Source organism: Poecilia formosa, unplaced genomic scaffold, assembly GCF_000485575.1.
Source record: "Poecilia formosa unplaced genomic scaffold, Poecilia_formosa-5.1.2 Scaffold912, whole genome shotgun sequence".
Lineage (NCBI taxonomy): Eukaryota > Metazoa > Chordata > Actinopteri > Cyprinodontiformes > Poeciliidae > Poecilia > Poecilia formosa.
This window is the reverse complement of record NW_006800851.1, coordinates 7,846-28,998: the sequence shown is the minus strand read 5'-3', so window position 1 is coordinate 28,998 and position 21,153 is coordinate 7,846. Positions and strand designations below refer to the sequence as shown.

The 21,153-nt window shown below is 42.2% G+C and overlaps 1 protein-coding gene across 4 annotated transcripts; it reads right to left on the bottom strand.

Annotated features, from left to right (window-relative positions):
- Positions 1–1,472: 1,472 nt before the first annotated feature.
- helz2b (helicase with zinc finger 2b) lies at positions 1,473–20,364 on the bottom strand. Of its 4 annotated transcripts, XM_016667127.1 has the most exons (16): positions 19,632–20,364; positions 18,908–19,546; positions 16,929–17,721; positions 16,619–16,694; positions 12,997–16,501; positions 12,803–12,888; positions 11,831–11,968; positions 11,600–11,755; positions 11,364–11,508; positions 11,104–11,220; positions 10,831–11,023; positions 8,040–8,189; positions 7,753–7,962; positions 6,507–6,660; positions 3,128–3,295; positions 1,473–1,943 (listed from the first exon to the last, which is right to left on the bottom strand). In XM_016667127.1, the coding sequence occupies exons 1-16, from the start codon at positions 20,261–20,263 to the stop codon at positions 1,843–1,845; spliced, it is 7,263 nt and encodes a 2,420-aa protein (XP_016522613.1). In that variant the 5' UTR covers positions 20,264–20,364; the 3' UTR covers positions 1,473–1,842. The 4 variants fall into 4 exon arrangements, 3 of the variants coding, with proteins under 3 accessions (XP_016522613.1, XP_016522614.1, XP_016522615.1); XM_016667128.1 differs by lacking the exons at positions 7,753–7,962; positions 8,040–8,189; XR_001660832.1 differs by lacking the exons at positions 1,473–1,943; positions 3,128–3,295; positions 6,507–6,660 and adding an exon at positions 6,711–7,580 and having other exon boundaries at positions 7,635–7,962.
- Between the last annotated feature and the right edge of the window lie 789 nt (positions 20,365–21,153).

Sequence of the window (21,153 nt, the reverse complement as noted above, 5' to 3'; positions counted from 1 at the left end):
TTCTGCTTATTCTGACTGGTTCTGGTTCTGATGGGTCCTGATGGGATGCAGAGTTGTTCTTACCAGAGCAGAGCGGCGGCAGCAGCAGCAGCAGCAGCAGGTAGACCTTCATGGTTCTGGTTCTTTGGGTCCAAAAGGCTCAGAAAATAGAAACTGTGATCTGAGTGGAACGAAGTCGGACTTTTATCGTCTGCTGGTGAGAGATAAGAAAAGCAAACAATTCTGGACCCGTGAACTCCAGGTCAGAACCAACGTCAGCGACTCGCTTATTTAGATCTGCTGAGTCAGGGTTTCTGCTGAGTCAGGGTTTCTGGTGTCAGGGTTCAAACTTACAGGGAAAAAGAATAAAACAAAGGAACCGAGCAGCAAAAGGCCGGCAGGTTTAACGAGAGAATCAGTAAGGAGTGAGATGGTTTGAGGTTAAATACTGGGAGAAAAGACCAGAGCTGATTGGCTAACGAGGACAGAGAGGGTAAATAAATCTAACCATGTAACCATGGTAACAGCTGCAGGTTCACACAGACTCATAAATTAACGATATTTCTTAATGCGATTCAGACTTGCTTGTGTTCTAATTTAATTAAAATATTTAAAGGTATTTTGCTTGAATATTAATGTTTATATTAAATGTTGCTGAGCAGGAGACAAGACCGGATCAGACCAGTACTGATCCGGTCTGATCAGAACCGGATCAGAAGCAGACCTGTTTGTTCCCTAGAAGGGGGTGACCGACAAAATGAAATAAAGGCAGGAAGCAGAACTGCAACATTAGTGAGACATCAGACACACACCATGGATTCATAAAGCACAAACTTAATTCTACTTGAGGTTATTTATCTTCTTAAGGTATTATTTTATAAAAAATATTATCCACATTTGACTTTCTCATCGGGAGATGCAAATGTGAAAGATCACGAGTAAATCGTGGTTCAAAAACTTCTACGTGAGAAACTTTCACAGTTATTGTTACCTGGAGACATGGAGCTGTCCGGCTGCAAATGGAGCCCAGAAGCCTCAATCAGAAATCTGAGGACAAGAAGTCGCTAACTTCCATGTTAATCATGCTAGCATGATAGCTACATGGCCGCTAACCTGTAAGCTAGTGGCAGCAAGAAGCCAACCAACACAATGATTGACTTACAGTGTAGCAGTATTACAGTGCATTGCCAAGATGGCGGCGCTGGAACTGAAGGTCCATTGGCAGCATTTATACTAACTACACCTTATTTAATCATTAATAAATAGTAAACATTGAAAACATCAGTCGCAGCAGTCGGGTCGTACCAGGGAGATGCTGTTGTAACCATGGTGATGTTTGATCCCACAGATTATAGTACTCGACTCAAAAGCATCTCCATCCGGTCTGAAACCAGTTCCTGTTGCCTAGCAACGATGCTGTTGTTGACAGTGTAAATGCTCCGATCCAGAACCAGGTTCTGGTCCAGAGCGGAGCTTTAAAATGAACAGAAACATTTGAGTTGTTTAACCCAGTTTAATGAGACCAAAAGCAACAATTATTAATATTTAAAATTAATGCTTGTTAAATTAAAGTAAAACATCATCAGAGATGATTCATCACAACCATAAAAACCTGAGATCAGTGATTGGATAAATTCATCCAGGGTAGAATCAGAACTGGACCCGTTTGTTCCCTGGGGTCAGCTCAGCTGTGAAGTGGCATTAATATTCTCAGCAAACATGATTTTTAGTTTTACATAGAAATTCATCAAACAGACATCAATAATTTATGTAAAATCACCAAAGTGTCTGGAAAGTGGATAAAGCAGTGACACATGAGAGTCCTGTGGTTTCCATGGTTTCCGTCCCAGCTGACGATCGGCTTTAGACAGAGATCTTCTCTGCATCCGTCAGTGCGCTGTGCAGACAGTAGTAGTCCAGCAGGTGGCGCCATGAAGGGCTGAGTTGCAGCAGCTTCTGGTTGCCTTTCCCAGAAAAGGGAAGAAGAAAGCAGAGTTAAAGATGGATCTGATTCTGGACCAGATACTGGACCGGTAGCAGACCTTTATCTGAGGAGACCACAAGACAAGACGGTTGTCTTGTCCAACCACAAGACAACCATCTTCTGATTGGTTGTAAGATTGATTTGTGCCTCTGAGCAAGTTGTCCACCGATCTGTGTATCAGTGTGTAAATGTGAGAGAATGGGTGGAAAGGGTTTTTAAGTGGTCAAAATGATTGGAAAATTATTACTAAATCCACGTTTTTTTTTTAGTTATCTTGATGGTAGTATAGTAGAGCCACCATAGATATAAAAATTTAGCATATTACTGTCATGATCCGTGTTTCTGTGTATTTATTTTAAGGTTTTTCTGTGTTCAGTTTCTGTCCTGAGTCTCTGTTTCTGCGTCTCCCTGTTGATTGCGTCCCAGCTGTGTCTCATTCCTTGATTACCCTCCCTGTGTATTTAGTCCCACCTGTTGTCTCTTGTGTCATTTGTCTGTTCCCACCACAGGCGAACTGTAAAGTCCTGTGTTGGTTCAGCTCTCGTTTTCAGTCTTCTGTCTTTCAGTTGCTACTGGTAATTAGCTGTGTGCTACCGCCTGTGTTTGAGCTCTCTTTATTAAATTCATCATCATCTTCATCACTACCTGGGTCGTCAGCGTTCATTCTCACTACCACCAACCACTCCCATGACAATTTCTGCCACAAACCTTAGAAATTTCTATGTATTTTTTAGAAACTTGTTTAATCTTAAAGTTTCTGTTTTTACTAAAGTATTTCTGAGTTTCAAAAGTTGAAAATTTTAAATTTTACAATTCCAGATTGTTTTTTTTTTCTAGAACTTTTCATCTCAGAATTTTACTCCTGTTGCTTTTTGATCCGTTCCATGAATTTCTGGCCTGTTCAGGTGATCTATGTGCAGATTTGCGTACAAATGATCAATAAATCTTCTTACGATTATCTCATTATGATGAAATTTTATTCTATGTTTTTGATGGTAAACCAATGGATTGATTTTTTTTATACTGAACAAAAGCCAGGTCAATTTGGTAAACCAACAGATGTTAGTATATAAATGGGCCCTGGGTCACTTTGGACTGGAAAAATTGGACCCCAAGGTAAAAAAGGTTAAGAATCCCTGCTCTCGTCCACAGTCCCCTCCTTACCGATGATGCAAAGTCCTTCCTTGGCTCTGGTGATGGCTACGTTGATCTGGTGGGGGTCTCCAACAAAGCCAACATGTTTGGACATCCAGGCGCCATCCGGTTCCTTCTCAATCTCCCTACTGGGAACGGAGCAGACTGTGGAGAGAATCACGTAGCGCCACTCGCTCCCTGGAGAAAACAGGATTTGGGTTTGGTTTGGTTCTGATACCGGGCTGAAGAAGAACATTCCTTCATTTCACGGCACAGTGGCGAGGCTGGGGTGTCATTTATAAAGGAGGTGTCCAAACAAAGTAGGAACTGAAACTTTACTTCCCACCAAACGTTGTGATCTCTGAAAATAAACTTAGCAGGAAAACATGCGGTCTCTCACACGACCTCTGACCCAGATTTACCTTCGTTTTGGAGCCGGGGGAAACTGGCAATGCAGAACTGAAGCCTTATCTAACCTTTAATCAAAGATTGACTTTATTATAAGCAGTCAGCAGTTTTATTTATGCCAGGTGCAAGTATAGGGAGAAAAAGTGATGACGGGGCCCTCCACAATTTAATTTTTTGTTCATAGAAATGAAAAAAAAAAAAAAAATCGGAGTCCTATCAATTTGCAAAATTAATCATTTAGTATTTTCAAAGATTGTTTTTAGCAGTAAAAATTTAATGTTCCCACTCCCAGACCAAAAAACACATCCATATTTACCCTGAAACCCTCTGTCTGCGTTAAATGGTTCTTTCCTGCTTGGAGCTTCAGAGTGACGCTGTTAGCAGCAGACAGTGGAAAACAAGAACGACTGTGGCAGCTACTCTGCTGCTAAGAAAAGTTATAAAATCAGGTTTTCAAAAAAAAAAAAAAAAAACAGGCAGAGAGAGAGAATAAAAGGCAAGTGTTAATTTATAACCCGGATTTTCTCCAAGAGAGGTGAATGGACTGTGTGAGATTATCAACCATTTAGCATATTTAGCTTAGCTACAAACTACCGTTTGCCTCCATAGCATTTAATGAATTAAGGAAAGAAATTACCAACATATTCATATATTGAACTTGTCCCTTGTACCTTTTACCACTTAATAGACGAGTCAGTCAGCAGCAGCTCTAACCCACGTCCCTCCTGACCCGTCCTCTCCTGAGTGAAATTAAAGCTGCAGTAACTTGTATATAAATATTTTTTTCCACATATTTGTTAAAACTGTCATTATGTTGTGACAGTATGGCGTGAGAGGTAATCTGTGAAAAATCTATTTCCTCTGCTTTCTCCCAGTGCTAGAAACAACCAGTCAGAGGCAGGAGAGTTTTAGTGCCGTCAATCACCATCTCATGTGGTGCTGCTCATCCTTCCTCCTTTGTGCCGTGCTGCAGCTAGCCTAGCACAGAGCTGTGCAGATTCAAACTGAATGCTCAGTTTAGCTAGCATAGCTACCAATCACGGCAGATAAAAAGTTTCCCTGTAATAAGTTGTTTCTCCACCATTAGCACATTTAGCAGTGAGTGAATGAGGATGATTGACAGCGCTAAGAGCGTCCTGCTGGTTCTGATTGGTTGTTTTGGTCAGAACGGTGCATTACTTTAACCAGTAATTCAGGAAGGAGATGGAGGAGATTGATTGTTTTCACAGATTATCTGCCTCATAACAAACTGCTACATAACAAATTGAAGCAACCTACCTGCATACTGGATGTGGACTGTTGGATGTTAAATTCATGAGCAGTAAATATTGTGCTAATTATTAGTATTGAACCAAAGAAAGCAAGGCAGATGCAGCCTTTAAAGTTGTGACGCTTTTTATGGGTCAAATAGACTCAAAAAATTGTAACAGCAGCTGCAGGGGGCCAATCTAATTTTTTGTCAGGGGGTCCAAGATTTCTGGCACCGCCTCTGTTTATGCTAGAGGATATTTCAACAAAGTCCAATAAACCAACTTAAATCTTAGTCTGCCAACATTTTTAGGGTTTCTGTATATTACCTTCCTCTCAGCATGATGTGGACCAAAGATCAACACATCAGATGTGAGCAGGTGTCAGAATCAGGATGATGGATGCCAACGCCGTGCATCTCTAATATAACGGATGCGTTGGCACCGCTGGCAGCCCTCGCAAAGAGGCAATCAGGAAGAAACATGTTTTCATTGACGGCAAAGATCTCCTGGTGGCTCCAACATGGACCAAATTTCTGGCTCATAAGTCCATCATGGAGCAAAACAGGGAAGAGCCTGCAGGTGGCGCTCTAGATGATGGCTGGCTTCTTGGTGAGTCCATTAAAAACTAAAATGTTATCTAGCAATTAGGGCCAGATGTTCTGGTGCAGTATTCCACTATAACCTGCAGGGGGCAGTGGCCGGGCTTCCAAACTCCCAGAGCAAAGCAGACGTATGTTTTCCTAACATTCACCCTGAACTGCGACGCCTCCCATCAGAATAATGACGGCGGTGTGGAAACCTTTTATCACGCTGCTATAACGGCTTCTGGAAATGAGATTCTTTCAACTCTTCACTTCACTCACATTGATTTTTGGCTCATGAAATTATGTTTTAACCAGGGATGGCATAGTTACTTTGAAAAGTAACTTTAATTGGATTACTGACTACTCTTTGAAAAAAATAACTTGGTTAGATTACTGATTACTTGATTTGGAAAGTAACTAAGTTACATTCAAAGTAACTTTTTTAGTTACTTTCAGCAGCTGCTAACAACAACGCCCCGCCGCCTGTGAAAATTACTTTGAGCTTTACCAAAACTTAATTATAAGCTGTTTTATAATAGTAACATCAACAATGTGTCTCCACTTATAAGAAGGGGAGATTGTTTTATGGTTACAACAGTATAAAAAAACCGTCAGTAATTTTGTGTTTCAATTGTCTGGAAAACTCTAAGAAGGATTTTAGAGGCCCCATCTCCCCCCCGGCCTCCAGGTTCTGTGTTACGGCCCTGCGTTTGGTGTCAGCACACAGAGCTCCTGCTGCAGCTCCACAGCTCAGACGGCTGCTGCACAGATTTGTGACACTTATCTTAATATTAATTATTATAATGGCGTTTGCACAACTTCACTGACTCGTCCATTCGTGGCTGTTTTCACGTTTTTTACGCTGTTCATATTAGTCTCGATGTTTGCGGTTTTCTGGAGTGCAACGCGAAGCTCGACTTCGTTCACAGCTAATATATGACCCAGTGACTGAAGTCTGATTACTGTATTTGAAATAGCAACGTGTTAGATTCCTTGTTACTGAAAAAAGAGGTCACTGGTTTTAACCCCAACCGATTGGAGGACCGAAGCCTCTGCACCTGGTGGACCAAGTATGGTCTACAAACCAAGCCATGTAGACTCTTAACGTAGATGCTAAGCAGTGTTTCGTAAACGAGACCCTGGATCTGGTCCTAGAGAAACTTTTACCTTGGCTTTTTGTGATGGTGGTCACTGTAATTCCTCCCAGTTTCATCTTGGTCAGCTCCTCTCGGATCTCTGCTACTTGGGCATTATAAGGAGACAGAACCACAATGCTCCTCTCATCCACTCCTGCTTTTACGAGCATTTCAGCAATCTGTGTCTGAAAAACAATCAGCAGCGATTAAAATCCTTAATTTAATATCATGATTCTATTACAGGAAATCTTTCCAGCCAACAGCCATCACTAATAGTTACAACACTTAATTTCCCTTTGGGATCAACAAAGTATTTTTGAATTTGAAATATCAGGAAAGTAGCTTCAGATGCTGCGGGACAAACTGGCCACTCCTCCTCTCTTTCTTCTTCTACTACTCTCCAGTTTGCACCGTTTGCTGTCATTTTCTCTCCATGGCAGATCCACCTGCTCTGTGTTCTGATTGGCTGATTCCTTCCTGGAGGCGGCTGACATGATGCTGCCATCACCTAATCGCTCTCCCTCTCCTGCTGGTTCTACTTTCATGAACATCAGAAATAATCCAACATCACTTCATATGTTTCTTCTTCTACTGTGTCTTCGCTAACCTCCAGTCAGTCGGGTCACATGAGCCCGGTTCTGGTTCTGCTGGAGATTTCTTCCTGTTAAAGGGGAATTTTTCCTCTCCACTGTAGCTACATTCATGCTCTGTATGAGCAATGGCTGTAAAGTTAATGATTCCATGCAAGTGATTGTCGCCCCCTGCTGGCCAGGAGGAGTGAATGCTGTAAGGACCTGCTGGGCTTCCTTAGATAGAAACTTCTGAACAATTAGAGCATACTGTACAGCTTGGGAACTAGGATCAGTTAGAATGTGTGATTGAATGAAAATATTTTTGTAAAATGAGATGACACTTATGATGAAGTGGCACTATATAAATAAACAGAATTGAATTGAATATCATGATTTTAAAGCATGGATAGCGACTGGTGAAGAGAATACCTTAATTATAATTTTTAGTTTTGCATCATCATCACTTTTAGACCTCCTCTTCCTCTACTTGCAGATTTAATCATGTATAAAGCAACTCCTGCTTGGAGGAGTTGCTTTATACTCCTCCAAGTATAAAGCAAATCCTTTATACTTGGGACTCGGGTAACTTTCCCGAGTCCCTCGATGGATCAATGACATGACCTTGAGATGCTCTTGGAAAAGTTACCATCTTCTAACACTCCAGCTTGTTTTGGTTCTGGTATCTGAACAGAAAATGTTACGTACCACTTTCTCTTTCTCACTGTGGTTGACTTTAGATTTGTTGTTGCCCTTTGCAGTCTTCACCACCAAACGAATAGTTTTTCCTTCAACGTGTCCAAACACGATCGGCATCGTCTTGCCGTTAACACGCAAGAGGCTGCTCGGCTGCTCCTCACCCGTCTTCAGCTTGCTCTCATAAAATTGCTTTGAGGGAAACTCACAGATGCCCTGGTGCTGTTAAAACCAAACACAGCATGATGGGTTATGGTGCACTGTTGCCGTTACTCATTGAGGAGATATTTGATGTTCACCATTCTGTACTGAGTGTCCAGCATCACAGCCGTGTTTTTATGGAGCCTGGTGTAGTAGCGCTCAAAAAGAGACGTGGTCATCCCCAGCTTCTTCACACTCTGGTTCTTCACAATTGGCTGAAGCTGTTTGTGGTCCCCAATCAGCACCACCTGGCAGACCGCCACAAAGTTCAGAGGTCAGACAGAAGCCAGCAGACACCAGGCTCCTGGAGAAACTTTCCTGTCTGAGGATTCCAACAATGTTTTTTCTAATAAATTCAACTTTTTGTTAAAATGCTGTAGAAACCCTGTGCCATCTGAGATAGTAAGAGACAAACCTCTTTAGACCATCCTATAAACCAGGGATACTCGACTCCAGGCCTCAAGACAATGACACAAGTCCAGGTGTTTCATGAGGGAGACACTAGCCAAACCTCGGCTAGCACCGAAGCACTACATGAGGAAGATTTGCTAAATGGGCCCGACTGTGAGCTTGCCCCAAATGCTAGACTAGGATTAAAACTTTCCTCTCTGATAAAGCTGACAGCTGGTTGAGGTTATTCTGAGATACTTCTGTAGTTATGCTGCTACAGGCTTACTGACCTCTCCTCCTCTCTTCCTTCTCCTACTACTCTACTTTGCACTGTTATTTCTACTGTTAACTTACTGTTTTCTGTTATTTTCTCTCCATGGAGTAAAAGAGGAAATACTATTTGCAAAACAACTCGAGGTACCACTTTATTTGACGAGGTGTGCATAAAACTGACTTGACACTGTCATAAGCATGAAGGCGTCTATGACTGTTGTCATGAAGTGTCATTCGGTAAATAATGACACTTTTAATGCAAAGTTGCTCTAAAAGTTGCATTAAAAGTCCATTAGAAGTGCTAACTTTGCATTAAAATGTTCTTATATACAAAATAATGCAAAGGTTGCACTTTTAATGGACTTTTAAAGCAACTTTTAGGGCAACGTTGGAATAAAAATGTCATTTAGCGAATGACACTTCATGACAACAGTCATTGACTTTCATAAAGACGCCTTCATGCTTATAACAGATGTTATGCCATGTTTATGACAGTGTAATGTCAGACTAATGCACACCCCGTCAAATAAAATGTTACCCATCACCGCTTCTACTTGTCAAACAGCGCGGCGGATGACGAGCAGCCCGGTAGCAGTCGCCGTTCTCTGCGTGTGATCCTGGCATTAATGGTAGAAAGAACCGGAATGGCGACTGCAGGGAAGGGAAACTGGTACCGGACTGGTCCATCATCCGCCGCTCTGTTGTTACAAGCGTAGTGTGCATGAAGTCAGTGTAGCTTAGCCTAGCACCGAATGTCAGCCATGAGAGGAACGGCGGGCGGGACTTGCTTCAGAGGTTCGCTCACCCTAATATTATACTTTCATATCACGGTGGGGCCACCAGACATCGTCCCGCGGGCTCCAAGAATGAGACCTCTGGTCTAAAGAGTTCAAGGGAAATGAAAGAACTTGGGTTGGAATGAAATGGACTCGTGGGAAAGACACTGTTTGTATACAACACTACACATATTTGTTTTACAATTTATATACAATACAGGTGGCCTACACGTAATTAATACACTAGGAACACGTGGGTGAGTGTGAGTGAACATGAATATGTGAGATAGTATGAGTGAGAATGTGAACGTAAGAGTGCGTGAATGAGCACAACCATTATGTGACAAATTATTCCTATAAAGACTTTGGTTATTATAATTCAGTACTTCAATTACTCAATCACTCTGAATTATATGTGCTTTATGGACATTTCTTCATAAGTTGTCATCAAGATTATGTATCAGTGCTGTTGTATTAACCATTATCATGAATATCTATGATTTGGTTCACTGCGGATCCATGATTGTGTTATATTTGTGCTAATTTCATGTGATGCTGGCGGGTGCCTGTGGCGGGAATCATAAGGTAGTTTTTTCCCTGAAATAACACAAATCAACAAAAGGCCAACAGAGTTTTTCACTCTTATACAAATGGAGATCCACCTGCTCTGCTCTGTGTTCTGATTGGCTGATTCCTTCCTGGAGGCAGCTGACATGATGCTGCCATCACCTAATCGCTCTCCCTCTCCTGCTGGTTCTACTTTCATGAACATCAGAAATAATCCAACATCAGTTCATCTGTTTCTTCTTCTGAACCTCCAGCCGGTTGGGTCACATGGTACTGGTTCTGGTTCTGCTGGAGGTTTCTTCCTGTTAAAGGGGAGTTTTTCCTCTCCACTAATTGGTCCCAGGAGGAGTGATGATGCAAGTCAATGACTCGATGAAATTTTCTGGTTTTCCTTCTATTTCATCCTTGCTGCCATTGCAGAGCTTAATCTCGCGGGATTAGACTAGAATAACCAGCCTAATCTCTGGTTCTTTAAATAATACAAGTTTACATTTGTTATTTTGGGAGCACAATGCACTTAAATGCATCATGTGCTATGCTGAATTAACGACATCTGAGAGTAGTAGGACATCTTCATCAATTATTCATCCTGAAATTTGTAGTTTTGATATATCGAGGGACTAGATGTGATGTCTTCTCTGGATGTGTTTTAATGTTTATGAAGCATGCTGTTATCAAATTCTTTTTGGGATATTATTAAAACTGACCTGAACTAAAACATGGCTGTTGAGAATCATTGAGGATCTATGAATCTGGAAACCATGTCAGATAGCATGGTACAGTGAAGTCTGAGAAACCAGAACATTTGATGGGAAAACCTTTAGGGTTAGGCTGGGCAACATGAGCAAACACAGAATGGAACGTTTTAAGAAGGAGACAGAACCTGTTCGGGATTGTTGCAGACTAACGGAATCAGAGTCTGGGGTTCGGTGGCCATTGCGCTTTCATCGATCAGGATCTGACGTGCACTGACGGTGGAGGAGAGGATGGGGGTGGATGACTGTGTGCACGTGCACAGTATGATGTCATGTCTCTTCAGCTCAAGAGTCCGAGCTTCTTTGAGAATGCGCCTGTATCTGGATGGAAAAACAAAGAAGATCTATTGTTTTTATATCTGTCATTTTATTGAGCTCTATGATGAAAACACTAGACTTACTCTTTCACTTCCTCAAGAGTCAAGACTTCCTTGAGCCTAATCCGTTCATCAAATTGTTTGATTTTTTCTGAAAAGTGGTTTTGCGGCTCACGGATGCGATGGTGCAGAGTGATGCTCCTAAAATCAATGAAACGCATGCAAGTATAGACGAATAAGGAAACCTCTCAGAAGTCACTAGTGGCAGTGAGGGCATCTTTCCTGCTGCTTGCACACTGCAGACATGCTACCTGTGGAGAGTCTTAACTGAAACAGTGCAGTACCTGAGCTCTGGGTTGGACTTGTCCTGGCGAAGTGACCTTTGGGAAAACTGCAGGTCACTGTTTGGATAAGGGTATTCAACGTTCTCTACTTGCTGGCCATAGACTCTGAGGATCCGAAGACTATTCTTAAACCTCATCAAATACTCTGTGGATCAATCAGACACACATGGCTCCCAATCAAAATCCCAATGTCCAACCAGAACTAATTTAAACATTGTTTCAAAAAGTAAACTTACCTGCAACAACGTCCACTGACTTGTTGGACGGACCGCAGTAGAGAATGACTTCCTTTTTGTCTTTGTCTCTTCGGTCTTCAGATATCCTGGGGTTTTTGGAGTTCATCTCAAAAAACCAGTACACAATATTCACGCCCACCACCGTCTTCCCAGTTCCTGTCAGACAAATAAAAAGGAGATCTTTAACGCTGCATGTGGAAATAGGAATATTAATCACATTTCTGCTCCCACCTGGTGGTCCTTGTATCAGGGTAAACCTGTTATTTAGAGCAGCTGCAACCGCTTGAAGCTGACTGTCATTAAGCTCTGGCAGTTTTGCTGGCAACTTTTTCCTGGCGATCTGGTGTTTCAGCACACTGCTTGGCATAACTGGAAGATTAAGCAACACACAACATAAATTTGTGTCACTTGGATCAAGGCGGGCCGGACTCTGCTAGCTTGATTGCAGTGTGTCCGTGTGAAGAATAAATCTTCACACTCCAGGGTTATTAATAGAGTTCGACTGGGCTCTGGCTTGGCCTGATTGTCTTTGCAATATACTTGGTTCCAATTGGTAAAATCATTGTACAATATGGGACGAATTAGAGCTATGATGAAGGTCTTAGCACTGGCAATCACTCTCGTGTGTTAATGCTGTTATTTCTTCACTCTTGATGCCAAATGTCAACACAAGGACTAAAGTACGATAAGAGTTGGAAGCATTTTTAATTCTCTGAGTAAAGCCAATTGACTCTAAGACAGCATTAAAGGCTACCTTTAAGATTAAACTTTAGGTGTCAAAATGAATGTTAACGTCTCCACAATAACATTATCAGCACTTAACACTGAACCAGACAAAACAAATGAGATCTCACTGAAAAATCCAGACTTGGGGTCTGGTGGACAATACAAATAACATCCGTGTTGAATCTGAGGTTAGATTTGAAACGTTCCTGCTGCTGGTAAAGACCAGAACAGTTTTATGATATCCAGCTACACACTGGTCTAGTAGGTTCCACCAGAGCTAGTTTGGCAACTATGAGCTCACCAAACTATTTTAAATGGACTGTTCTGTCCATCTGCCCGGCCACAGATTGGAGACCTGACCAGAATCTACTCTGCCTCTCCAATAACTATCCAGACAATAAAATCCTCTCTGCAATGATTTTTTATAATCCTTTCAGTTTAGTTAATGGGTGGATGGGTGTTCGGTACTTTTCTTACCTTTTTTGGGAATCTTATGGCCTAGTGCAATCCTCTTGACTAGGTCACATGCCGTTTCGAGGTTGAGAACAGCAGCTTCTTTCCGGCTGTAGGAAAACAAAGACAGACATTCATTTTAGAGAAAATGAATGAATTTCATCACCAACCAGAGGTGAAGAGCTTTAAAAGAGGAACTGAAGGAAATGTAAACTCACATGTCAGGCAGGAGCTTTGGGATGATCTCGGCAGTGAAAAGAGTATTTCTCTTAAAAACACATTCAGGAACACGTTTCATTGGCAGGTGACTGACATGGAAATCCACCTCACTTCCAGTTTTTCTAGAATCTACTTTGGTTGTGAAACCATGAGCCACCCAAGTAAACTCTTTTGGGTCGACCGGTGCAGAATGTTCTCGAGGTAATGGCAATTTCAGACCTCTTTTCCGAATGCAAAGCAAGCATTTACCAAGGTCACATTCAATGACCCAATCTGTGATCCATTTCTGATGTAAGAAGAATTTTCCAGTCATGGTGTCTTCCAGCCACTGAGTGAACTTTACCTCCAGGTTCTCAATGATGATGCTGTCACTTTCCTCCACTGCATTCACTGCAGATTCCATCTCACAGATGGGTTTCCAGATCTCCATGTATTGTTTTGTGTCTTTATAGAAAGGCTTTGCTGGCTCTTGTGCTGACTGTGTATAACATGAGATGGGGTTGTGGACATGTTGGACACAAATCTCAAACATTGGTTTAATGTGCACCAGCTGAATAACAGGCATGTGACAACCTCTACTCCCTTCTGATGTCATTTGCACCTGCATGGTGCCACCTGGCTGCAGGTGAAGATCAATGTCAGAATAGTGCTGGAAAACAGATGGTGAATCTTCTGTTTCTGGTTCAAGTGGTCTGGTATCCATCAGAAGGGACTTGGACTGGTCCAGGTTTTCTGGTTCACGTGGTCTGGTATCCATCAGAAGGGACTTGGACTGGTCCAGGTTTTCTGGTTCACGTGGTCTGGTATCCATCAGAAGGGACTTGGACTGGTCCAGGTTTTCTGGTTCACATGGTCTGGTATCCATCAGAAGGGACTTGGCCTGATCCAGATTTTCTGTTTGAACTGCTTCAATTACAGCTGTCCAAACTGTCAGAGGAATCTCAATGCATGGACCACGACCTGACATCTTGATCAACTCTTGGTGGATCACCCTCTCATCCGCTGCATATATCCGCCTTTTCCATTTGAGCATAATGTATTTTTTGTCAGAGTCATAAGTTGGTTGGTCCTCTAACTGTAACTCACTGAACATAACGGACAAAGGCAGACGAAATATGTTCCTGTTGAATGGAAATAACACCTTGAAGCTCTCCTCATCCGGATCTGCAGAAACAACAAAGGCTAGCTTTGGTGCACTCTGCTGTTGTGTGCTCACTGCATAAAAGACCTGCTGAGCCTTTTGCTCAAACTGCCTAACTTTCTTTGAATTGGGGTCAAACTGATGACACAGATCTGTAATCTTAGTACGAGTGTACTGGAGAGCATCGTTACATATGAAAGAGTGCAGGAGCCTCTGTAAGATGAGGTCCATGTAACGTCTTATTGGTGAGGAGGCTTGTGTGTAAGGGTTCAGCTTGAGAGAATGATGTCCAACCTCTGCTGCTTCAGAGGATTTTGAACGGATTAAATATGCTTTGCTTCTGCAGCGTTGTAACTCGTAAATAACGGGTTGGAGCAGAGGGTAGAAGTCATCCGCACCCACAAGGTCCACCAGTTTGTCTGTATCGTTTTCTCTCAGAGCTGACTGGATGTCGTTCCACACAGTCTCCAGAATGGGGAAACGCTCAGTGCTTGGCTCAGAGTTAGGCACAGTCATTTCATCATGGTTGACACTAAAAGACAGTTGTATTAATGCTCCACATTTCTCTTTGAATGTTTCTAGCTTCTCAGGGTCTGGGCTGCTCTGACAGCGGAGCGGTGTGTGATATCTGGCTTTGGACTCACATAAGTATTTTGCTGTATAGTTGTTAAAGAGCAGACTGATTTCTTCAATCATCTGGTGGGCTTTACGCTTCCCAGGCGAACTGTCATCATCACCCTGGTAATAAGCCCACTCTCTCCCCAGTCTTAACTTCCTTTGAACTTTAGCAAAGTGGTAGGCCACAGTGACACCGTCCTCCTCTGTGCTGAATGCAGGAGGATGTCTGTATCTTTGGGTGATGATTTCTTCTGCCTCTTCATAAGTAAACTGTCTTTTGGACCTGATCATGGACAGCTGAAATTTTGGATCTTCAAAAATCTTGTGTGTTTCTTTTTCCACTTTGAGCATCAAGGAGACCGCCCTGCGATCCTGATGCGGCAGAAGACTGAACTGGCCAGTGCTCAAGTTTCCAGGGAACATATGAATAGGTTCCCCTCCTGGGTAATGTGTAGAGCCTCGTTCTTCTGCATGCTTATCTAGTTCATCACCTGGACTCACATAACTTGCCACATCTGCAATGTGGACTCCCAGCTCATAATGGTCTCCAGTATCTCTAATGCTGATGGCATCATCCAGATCTTTTGCTCCTAGTGGATCAACTGTAAATGTGATTGTTTCAGTTTCATCCTGCCTCTTTTCACTGTCTTTATCTTTATTTGGAAGACCTTCATATGTATCCAAATTAGTGTCTTTGACCTCAAATTCCTCTTTCAGCAACCAAAGTCTGTCATTAAGAGGCCCACTGGTTGGGAGAACATCTGTGACTTTTCCCAAAGGGTAAAGACAACGCTCTTTCCACCCAATTACCTGCACTACAAAAGCCTTGTCCCTGACCTCACGGATATGGTGAGATCTTATGATGGTCCAGTATCCACTGATTTCCTCCCATACTGGTAGAAAGTTGCGTCTTTGTTCCAGGAGGAGAATGGTTATTTTAGGTGCATTTTTGTTGACGGGCATCATTACCCTTTTTACAAACTTATTACCGGTAGATGCAGGTCTCTTGGAGTGATCTTCTTCCTCGAGGAAGCATACAAATTCACGGGCAGATTCTTTTTCCTTGACAATACCAAGAACTCTAGCTGGCTGCCCTCCCCTGGCTGTTTGTACGACCACTTCATCCCCGGTGAAAGCCCTTCCCATGTTGGATCTCCCTTGAACATGTATGCGCCAGGTGGGTTTATGAAATGTTACAACATGTCCTCTGTTATAAGACTCCTTCACAAACTTTCCTTTCTTGAATAACTCTGGTTGTTTTTCACATAACTCTATCAGTTCTTGTTCACTAGAAACTTTGAAAGACTTTCCAAACTTCTGGTGGGTAAAGTCTTCAGACTCCAAACTCTCTTCATCTGAACTATATTCAGTTTTCATCTGTTCATATTCGTCTCGCAGCTCTTGCAGAATTGAGTCAGACATGGTTTTCTCATCTATATCTTCCAACTTCTGAAACCTGACTGTTTCTCCTACATCTTGTTCAAAAAAACCTTCAGTATAATGCTTTGGTTCCACACTGTTGTTGCTGAAGCAGTGGATGATGAAACTTTGCCAGAATCTGGAGCATTTCCCAAAGCAGCAGAGAGCTGCAGCATCTCCAACTACCGTCACCTGAGACTGAGCCCTGGTCATCGCAGTGTTTAAAACACGAGCATCATTGAAGAGAGGCAGGCCAGACGGGTTGGACTCTTTAAGGCTGTCACGGGTTTGTACAGCTGTCAGGATGACTGCTCTGAACTGTTTGCCTGTTAAAAAATGTATTAATTAGGTCAAACTAACATAAGAAAAGTCAGACAACTCTTGATCTTTGACATCATGCAGGAAATCCTTCAGGATTGAGGTTTGAACTAGATGAAAGTTACCTTGGACATTTGCGAGAGTTTCAACATTTACTTCAGAGAAGCCTTTTCTTAAAAGGATGGATCGAATTTGTCGAACCTGTTGGGAAATGACTATTTAAATTATTAAATGCTATCAATAGCTACAAAGTTTATTTTGGAAATTGCATATTTCCATTTTCTGTATGCATTCATTAAGTTTGATAATGAAGCAACAGCAGGAGTAACAAGAACATTAACAAATCAACATTTCAGAGAAAACACTGCAAAATGTCAAAGTATAATTTTATACAATAAAAACTTTAGTTATTAAGATTACTTTAAACAATTTTACCTGAGAGCCTTCTGACAGAACACAAATGGATTTTAGGTCCTTGGGCCCCCAGTTTGTTGGCCAGTTATTCACAATGTCTTCCACAACCTCAGTGACTTTAAAAGATTCTTGCTTGTTATACCAAGACATAGTCACAATGTCCAAGACACATTCTCCCCGAACATGGTGGAACCTGAGAGCGTGATCATTTGGAGGAGCCGGAACGTCTCCTGAGGCTTCAATCACATCACCCTTTCCAACATAAAAATGAGTGGAGACAAACTCCACAATCTCTTTGGTTGAGCGGTAGTTCTGACTAAAGATGATCCTGCTGCTCTGGGCAGCGTCACATTTTTGTCCTTGATAATAATGGAACAAACGAGTGAGGAGTGTGCAGTCTGAACGACGGTGGTCGTCCACAGAGAAGAGCTGTGGCCCCATCTGCATGTGATCTCCAGCGAGAATAACTCTGGTGTTTGGCCCAGCGAGACTCAGGGCCAACAAAGCTTCGCATTCCAGCATCTGGGAGGCTTCATCAATCAGTATGTGGGTGAAGAGTCCTTCTGCGAGCTTCAGGTCATGAAACAGTCCTGCCATGGTTGTTGTTGTCACAACTACATTGTGGTCTTCCAGAACATCTTTGTTTGGGGGCAGAAAAGACTTTCTATCTTCAGAGAGAAAACAGTATTTTAAGGTTATCTCATCTGTGGCAAACAGAGCCTTTTCACTCTTGGCCTTGATTCGAATTGGCCTCAGTTTGTTATTTTTACTGATGGCAGGATGAAAGTGTTCTCTGATATACAGGTCTGCAGAACTGAAAGGTACAAAATGGACAAGTTAAAACTCCAGTAGGCTTTGAATGATATCTTTTGAACATTTGGGAATCGAGGTTAAAGGCCATAAATAAGCTCCCACACTAACTTTAGACCAAACTGTAGCCTGGTAAAAAGCAGACCCTTGTTCTATGTTTTGCTTCTTACAGACAAAATGATTGCTTCCTGGATGCGTTGACTCTGAAGTTTTAAGTTTTATCCAATTTAGCAACATTTTTCATATGTCCAGGAACAAAATATGTAAAATAGTCAATTGGCTAATTCTAGTGCATTTACAGTAATATTTATTAATGTGCAATATCCCTTCCCAATTAATTTATGAATGTCAGATCATTTTGTATTTAAGTTTTTCACGTAGTCAAACAGATATTATTACACAACATTCTTTTACAGACAACAAGCAGAACCTTTTAGCCAAATCTATTCTTCCCCCTCACTTCTATCCTGTAACCCTGTAGATGGGTTGGTAGGTGATTTCTACTCTAAAACTTCATTTCCATTTCCATTAAAGTGAAGATCGTTTCTGGTAGGAAGAAATCTCTGTGGAGAAATGCTCCACCGGTAGGAAGTGAAAGAAACCTTTGTCGAGGGCTGAACATAGACTTCAGACTTTCTAGTCCCAAAGGGAAAATTATTTTCCACAAACCAGTTCCTGCACTCACATCAATAAGTAGACAATAACAACCAACAACCAGATACATGATAACATAATGTAAATGGCATAAAACTTGACTCCAGGTTCACTACGAAATCTACAGAGATGCACGGCGAAGAAATCACTCCGCACTGAACATTTTAGGGAAACGTTCTTCCTGGAAATCATAAACAAAAACATAAACAATGCTGGAGTTTTCTTTGCAACAGTTGACAGAATCACAAACCCTCCTGTGACTGAATCACCTGAACTCCAATAGCACCTGCAATGAATTTGCCAACTTCTTTACAGAGAAAATTCATAAAAATTTGAGGGTTAATCTGTGTATTAGTACTAATCCAGTACCAATGCTAAGCCCAAACATAAAAACACACTGAACTGAAATGACTGATCTCTACTTTCTGCTTTGCTTATAATTCGCTGACTGGATGTTGGCCAAACTTAAGATGACCAATTGCTATTGGTCATTTTATCAATATTTCTTAATCTACTTTCTGAACCAAACAAGTTACCTGTTGGTATGGGTGCAAATCAGGATTTTGTTCTGCGGATGCCTGCAAAGTTCGATGGCTGCTGTAGCAATGGTGAAGGTCTTCCCGGTTCCAAAAGGTCCATAAATGAGCAGAGGTGCAGTGAACTTTCCTCCATCATGGTTCCCCGTAATAAAGCCAAGTGCAGACTGCTGTTTGGAGTTCAGGTTCTCGTAGGTGACATCACTGACAGGAACTCCACAGTGCTTGAGGTCTGGCAGGACTCTGGTGGTATCAGGAAGCAGGTCTACGGCTTTGTGCATGGTACAGAAGCTGAGACGATCCAACTGAAACTGCACCTCCATTTGATAAGATTGGTTGTCTTTCAGAGAAAGATCAGAGCAGCACTGTTTAGACAGCTGTAGGTGTATCTGGTTCTCATTGGTTCTGAGGTTCAGAACCTTCGCTTCATAGACCTTGGACTTTGGATGGAGAGAGTCTACAGGAGCTATCAGGGCTGACTGGACGTTTCGTTTCAGTACCAGTCCTTCAGCACTGTCCATAGTCAGCTTATGAGGGATGGAAACTGAACAGAAAAGTTCTCCCTGACGAGCAAACTCCATCCCGAACTTTGGATCGTTCAACCTAGTTATTGTTGTAATTTGTCCACAAACATTTAGTCTAAAGAAAATGACACGAAATGCTTTTTAAAAAGCAGAAACCATTTTGAGACGTGTTAAAGAAACCTGTTAATCGAGGATTTTACCTTGAAACCACTTGGTCCTCAGCTCTCTCCTCATTGTACAGGAACTCATGCATCTTTGTCTTGTAGTTTTCAGCTGTCAGTGCTGCTTGGCTGTAACAGGAAGGCTTATAGAGAAGGGTTAGCTGTGGAGGCTTGTACGCCTTCATCAACTCTTCCTGTTTTTCTGTTCTGTATGAACAGGGTATTATAACCCTGTTCCCTCGATTCCAGCGCTCTGCACTTTGTAGGATGACACCATTATTGAAGACTTGCTCCTTAGTGTCATCCACCGACTGCTGGCCAACTCTGACCTTCAGTTTCTTCAAGAGGACTGGTCTAATTCCAAAATCTAGCACCAACCACTGTTCATACAAGCCTGGGTGTGTAGATGTGAACGATACGGTGATGGCATAGGTCATGTTGTTGCTGAGGAACCTTTCGCCTGCAGAGTAGATGCATGGTTCAGAGCTGTTATCAGTGAGGCTGAACGAAGCTCCTGGTTCCTGCTTCAGTAAAGCCACATGCAGCAGCTTTCTCTGCAAGAAAACACAGAACAATTTCTGATTTAAAAGATTTAAAACATTTTGGACACAAACAACTTTTGACACTGAGTGGGAGATGTGATCCAGTTTAGAGATACGGCGCTTAAACATCTTATCTTTTCAAACAGCAACAGATCACTCTGTGGTCTCTGTAGTAATTTGTAGACCATTAATTGAGGACTCTGACAACAGCTTATCTTTAGCCGGCAGGCACTTTTACTGAAGTGACGTTTACCGGACACCATACATATTACATAACCCCCTTCTGGTACGGAACGCCCAGAGGACCATAACACACCACAGTCTCCTTGCAGGTGGAGGATAAATCAGCAGCAAATAGCACCAGGGGGTCTTATTCTGATGGTTTCAGTGGTTCCTCCTGGTTCCACATTTAGCTTTCTGACATGTGGAAACTGACTCAAGCCGGCCCCCTGCTGGCCACAACAGGCAAGAAGTGCTGGTGATATTTTAATCAGATGCTCACATAGAAAACATATATCCATGCTTTGTCTAGATGTGGCCCACTGCTCCTCCACAAGCCATTTCATTTATTACAGGATCTCCTCAGAAGCCACAAAGTGCTGCAGACGCCTGTTAATCACCCTCATTAAGGTCAGGGGTGGCAGCAGAGAAACCCCTAAAACCTGCTGGACAGACGACTCAGAGTCTGAGACAGAAAACCTTTTAAAAAACCCGGCCGGTCTTTACATCCTGCAGCCTGAACATCAGAACATGGAGGATGAAAGTAGATCTCTGGTGTTAGGAAGTGGATTGAAGAAAGGCGACATTTCTGGTCGGCTTTGNTTTATCTAGTTATCATATTATGTGATATTATAGACAATTTAATGACTTATTTTCGTCATAACTTGTTGCGTATGCTGAACTGACAACTCCACTGACGGTCGGACTTCTTAATGCGCATGCGCGGGCATGCTGCTAACTGCATGTATGCTATCCTGACAGCGTAGGGCTATCTGATAGAACACCTTCTCTTGGTGGTC

Coding starts and splice junctions, on each gene's coding strand:
- helz2b (XM_016667127.1), bottom strand. CDS start 20,263: ATGTTTAAGCGCCGTATCTCTAAACTGGATCACATCTCCCACTCAGTG. Junction 12,889..12,996: donor CCAAAGCTCCTGCCTGACAT/GTGAGTTTACAT, acceptor GTTTTCCTACAG/CCGGAAAGAAGCTGCTGTTC. Junction 11,756..11,830: donor CCTGATACAAGGACCACCAG/GTGGGAGCAGAA, acceptor TTTGTCTGACAG/GAACTGGGAAGACGGTGGTG.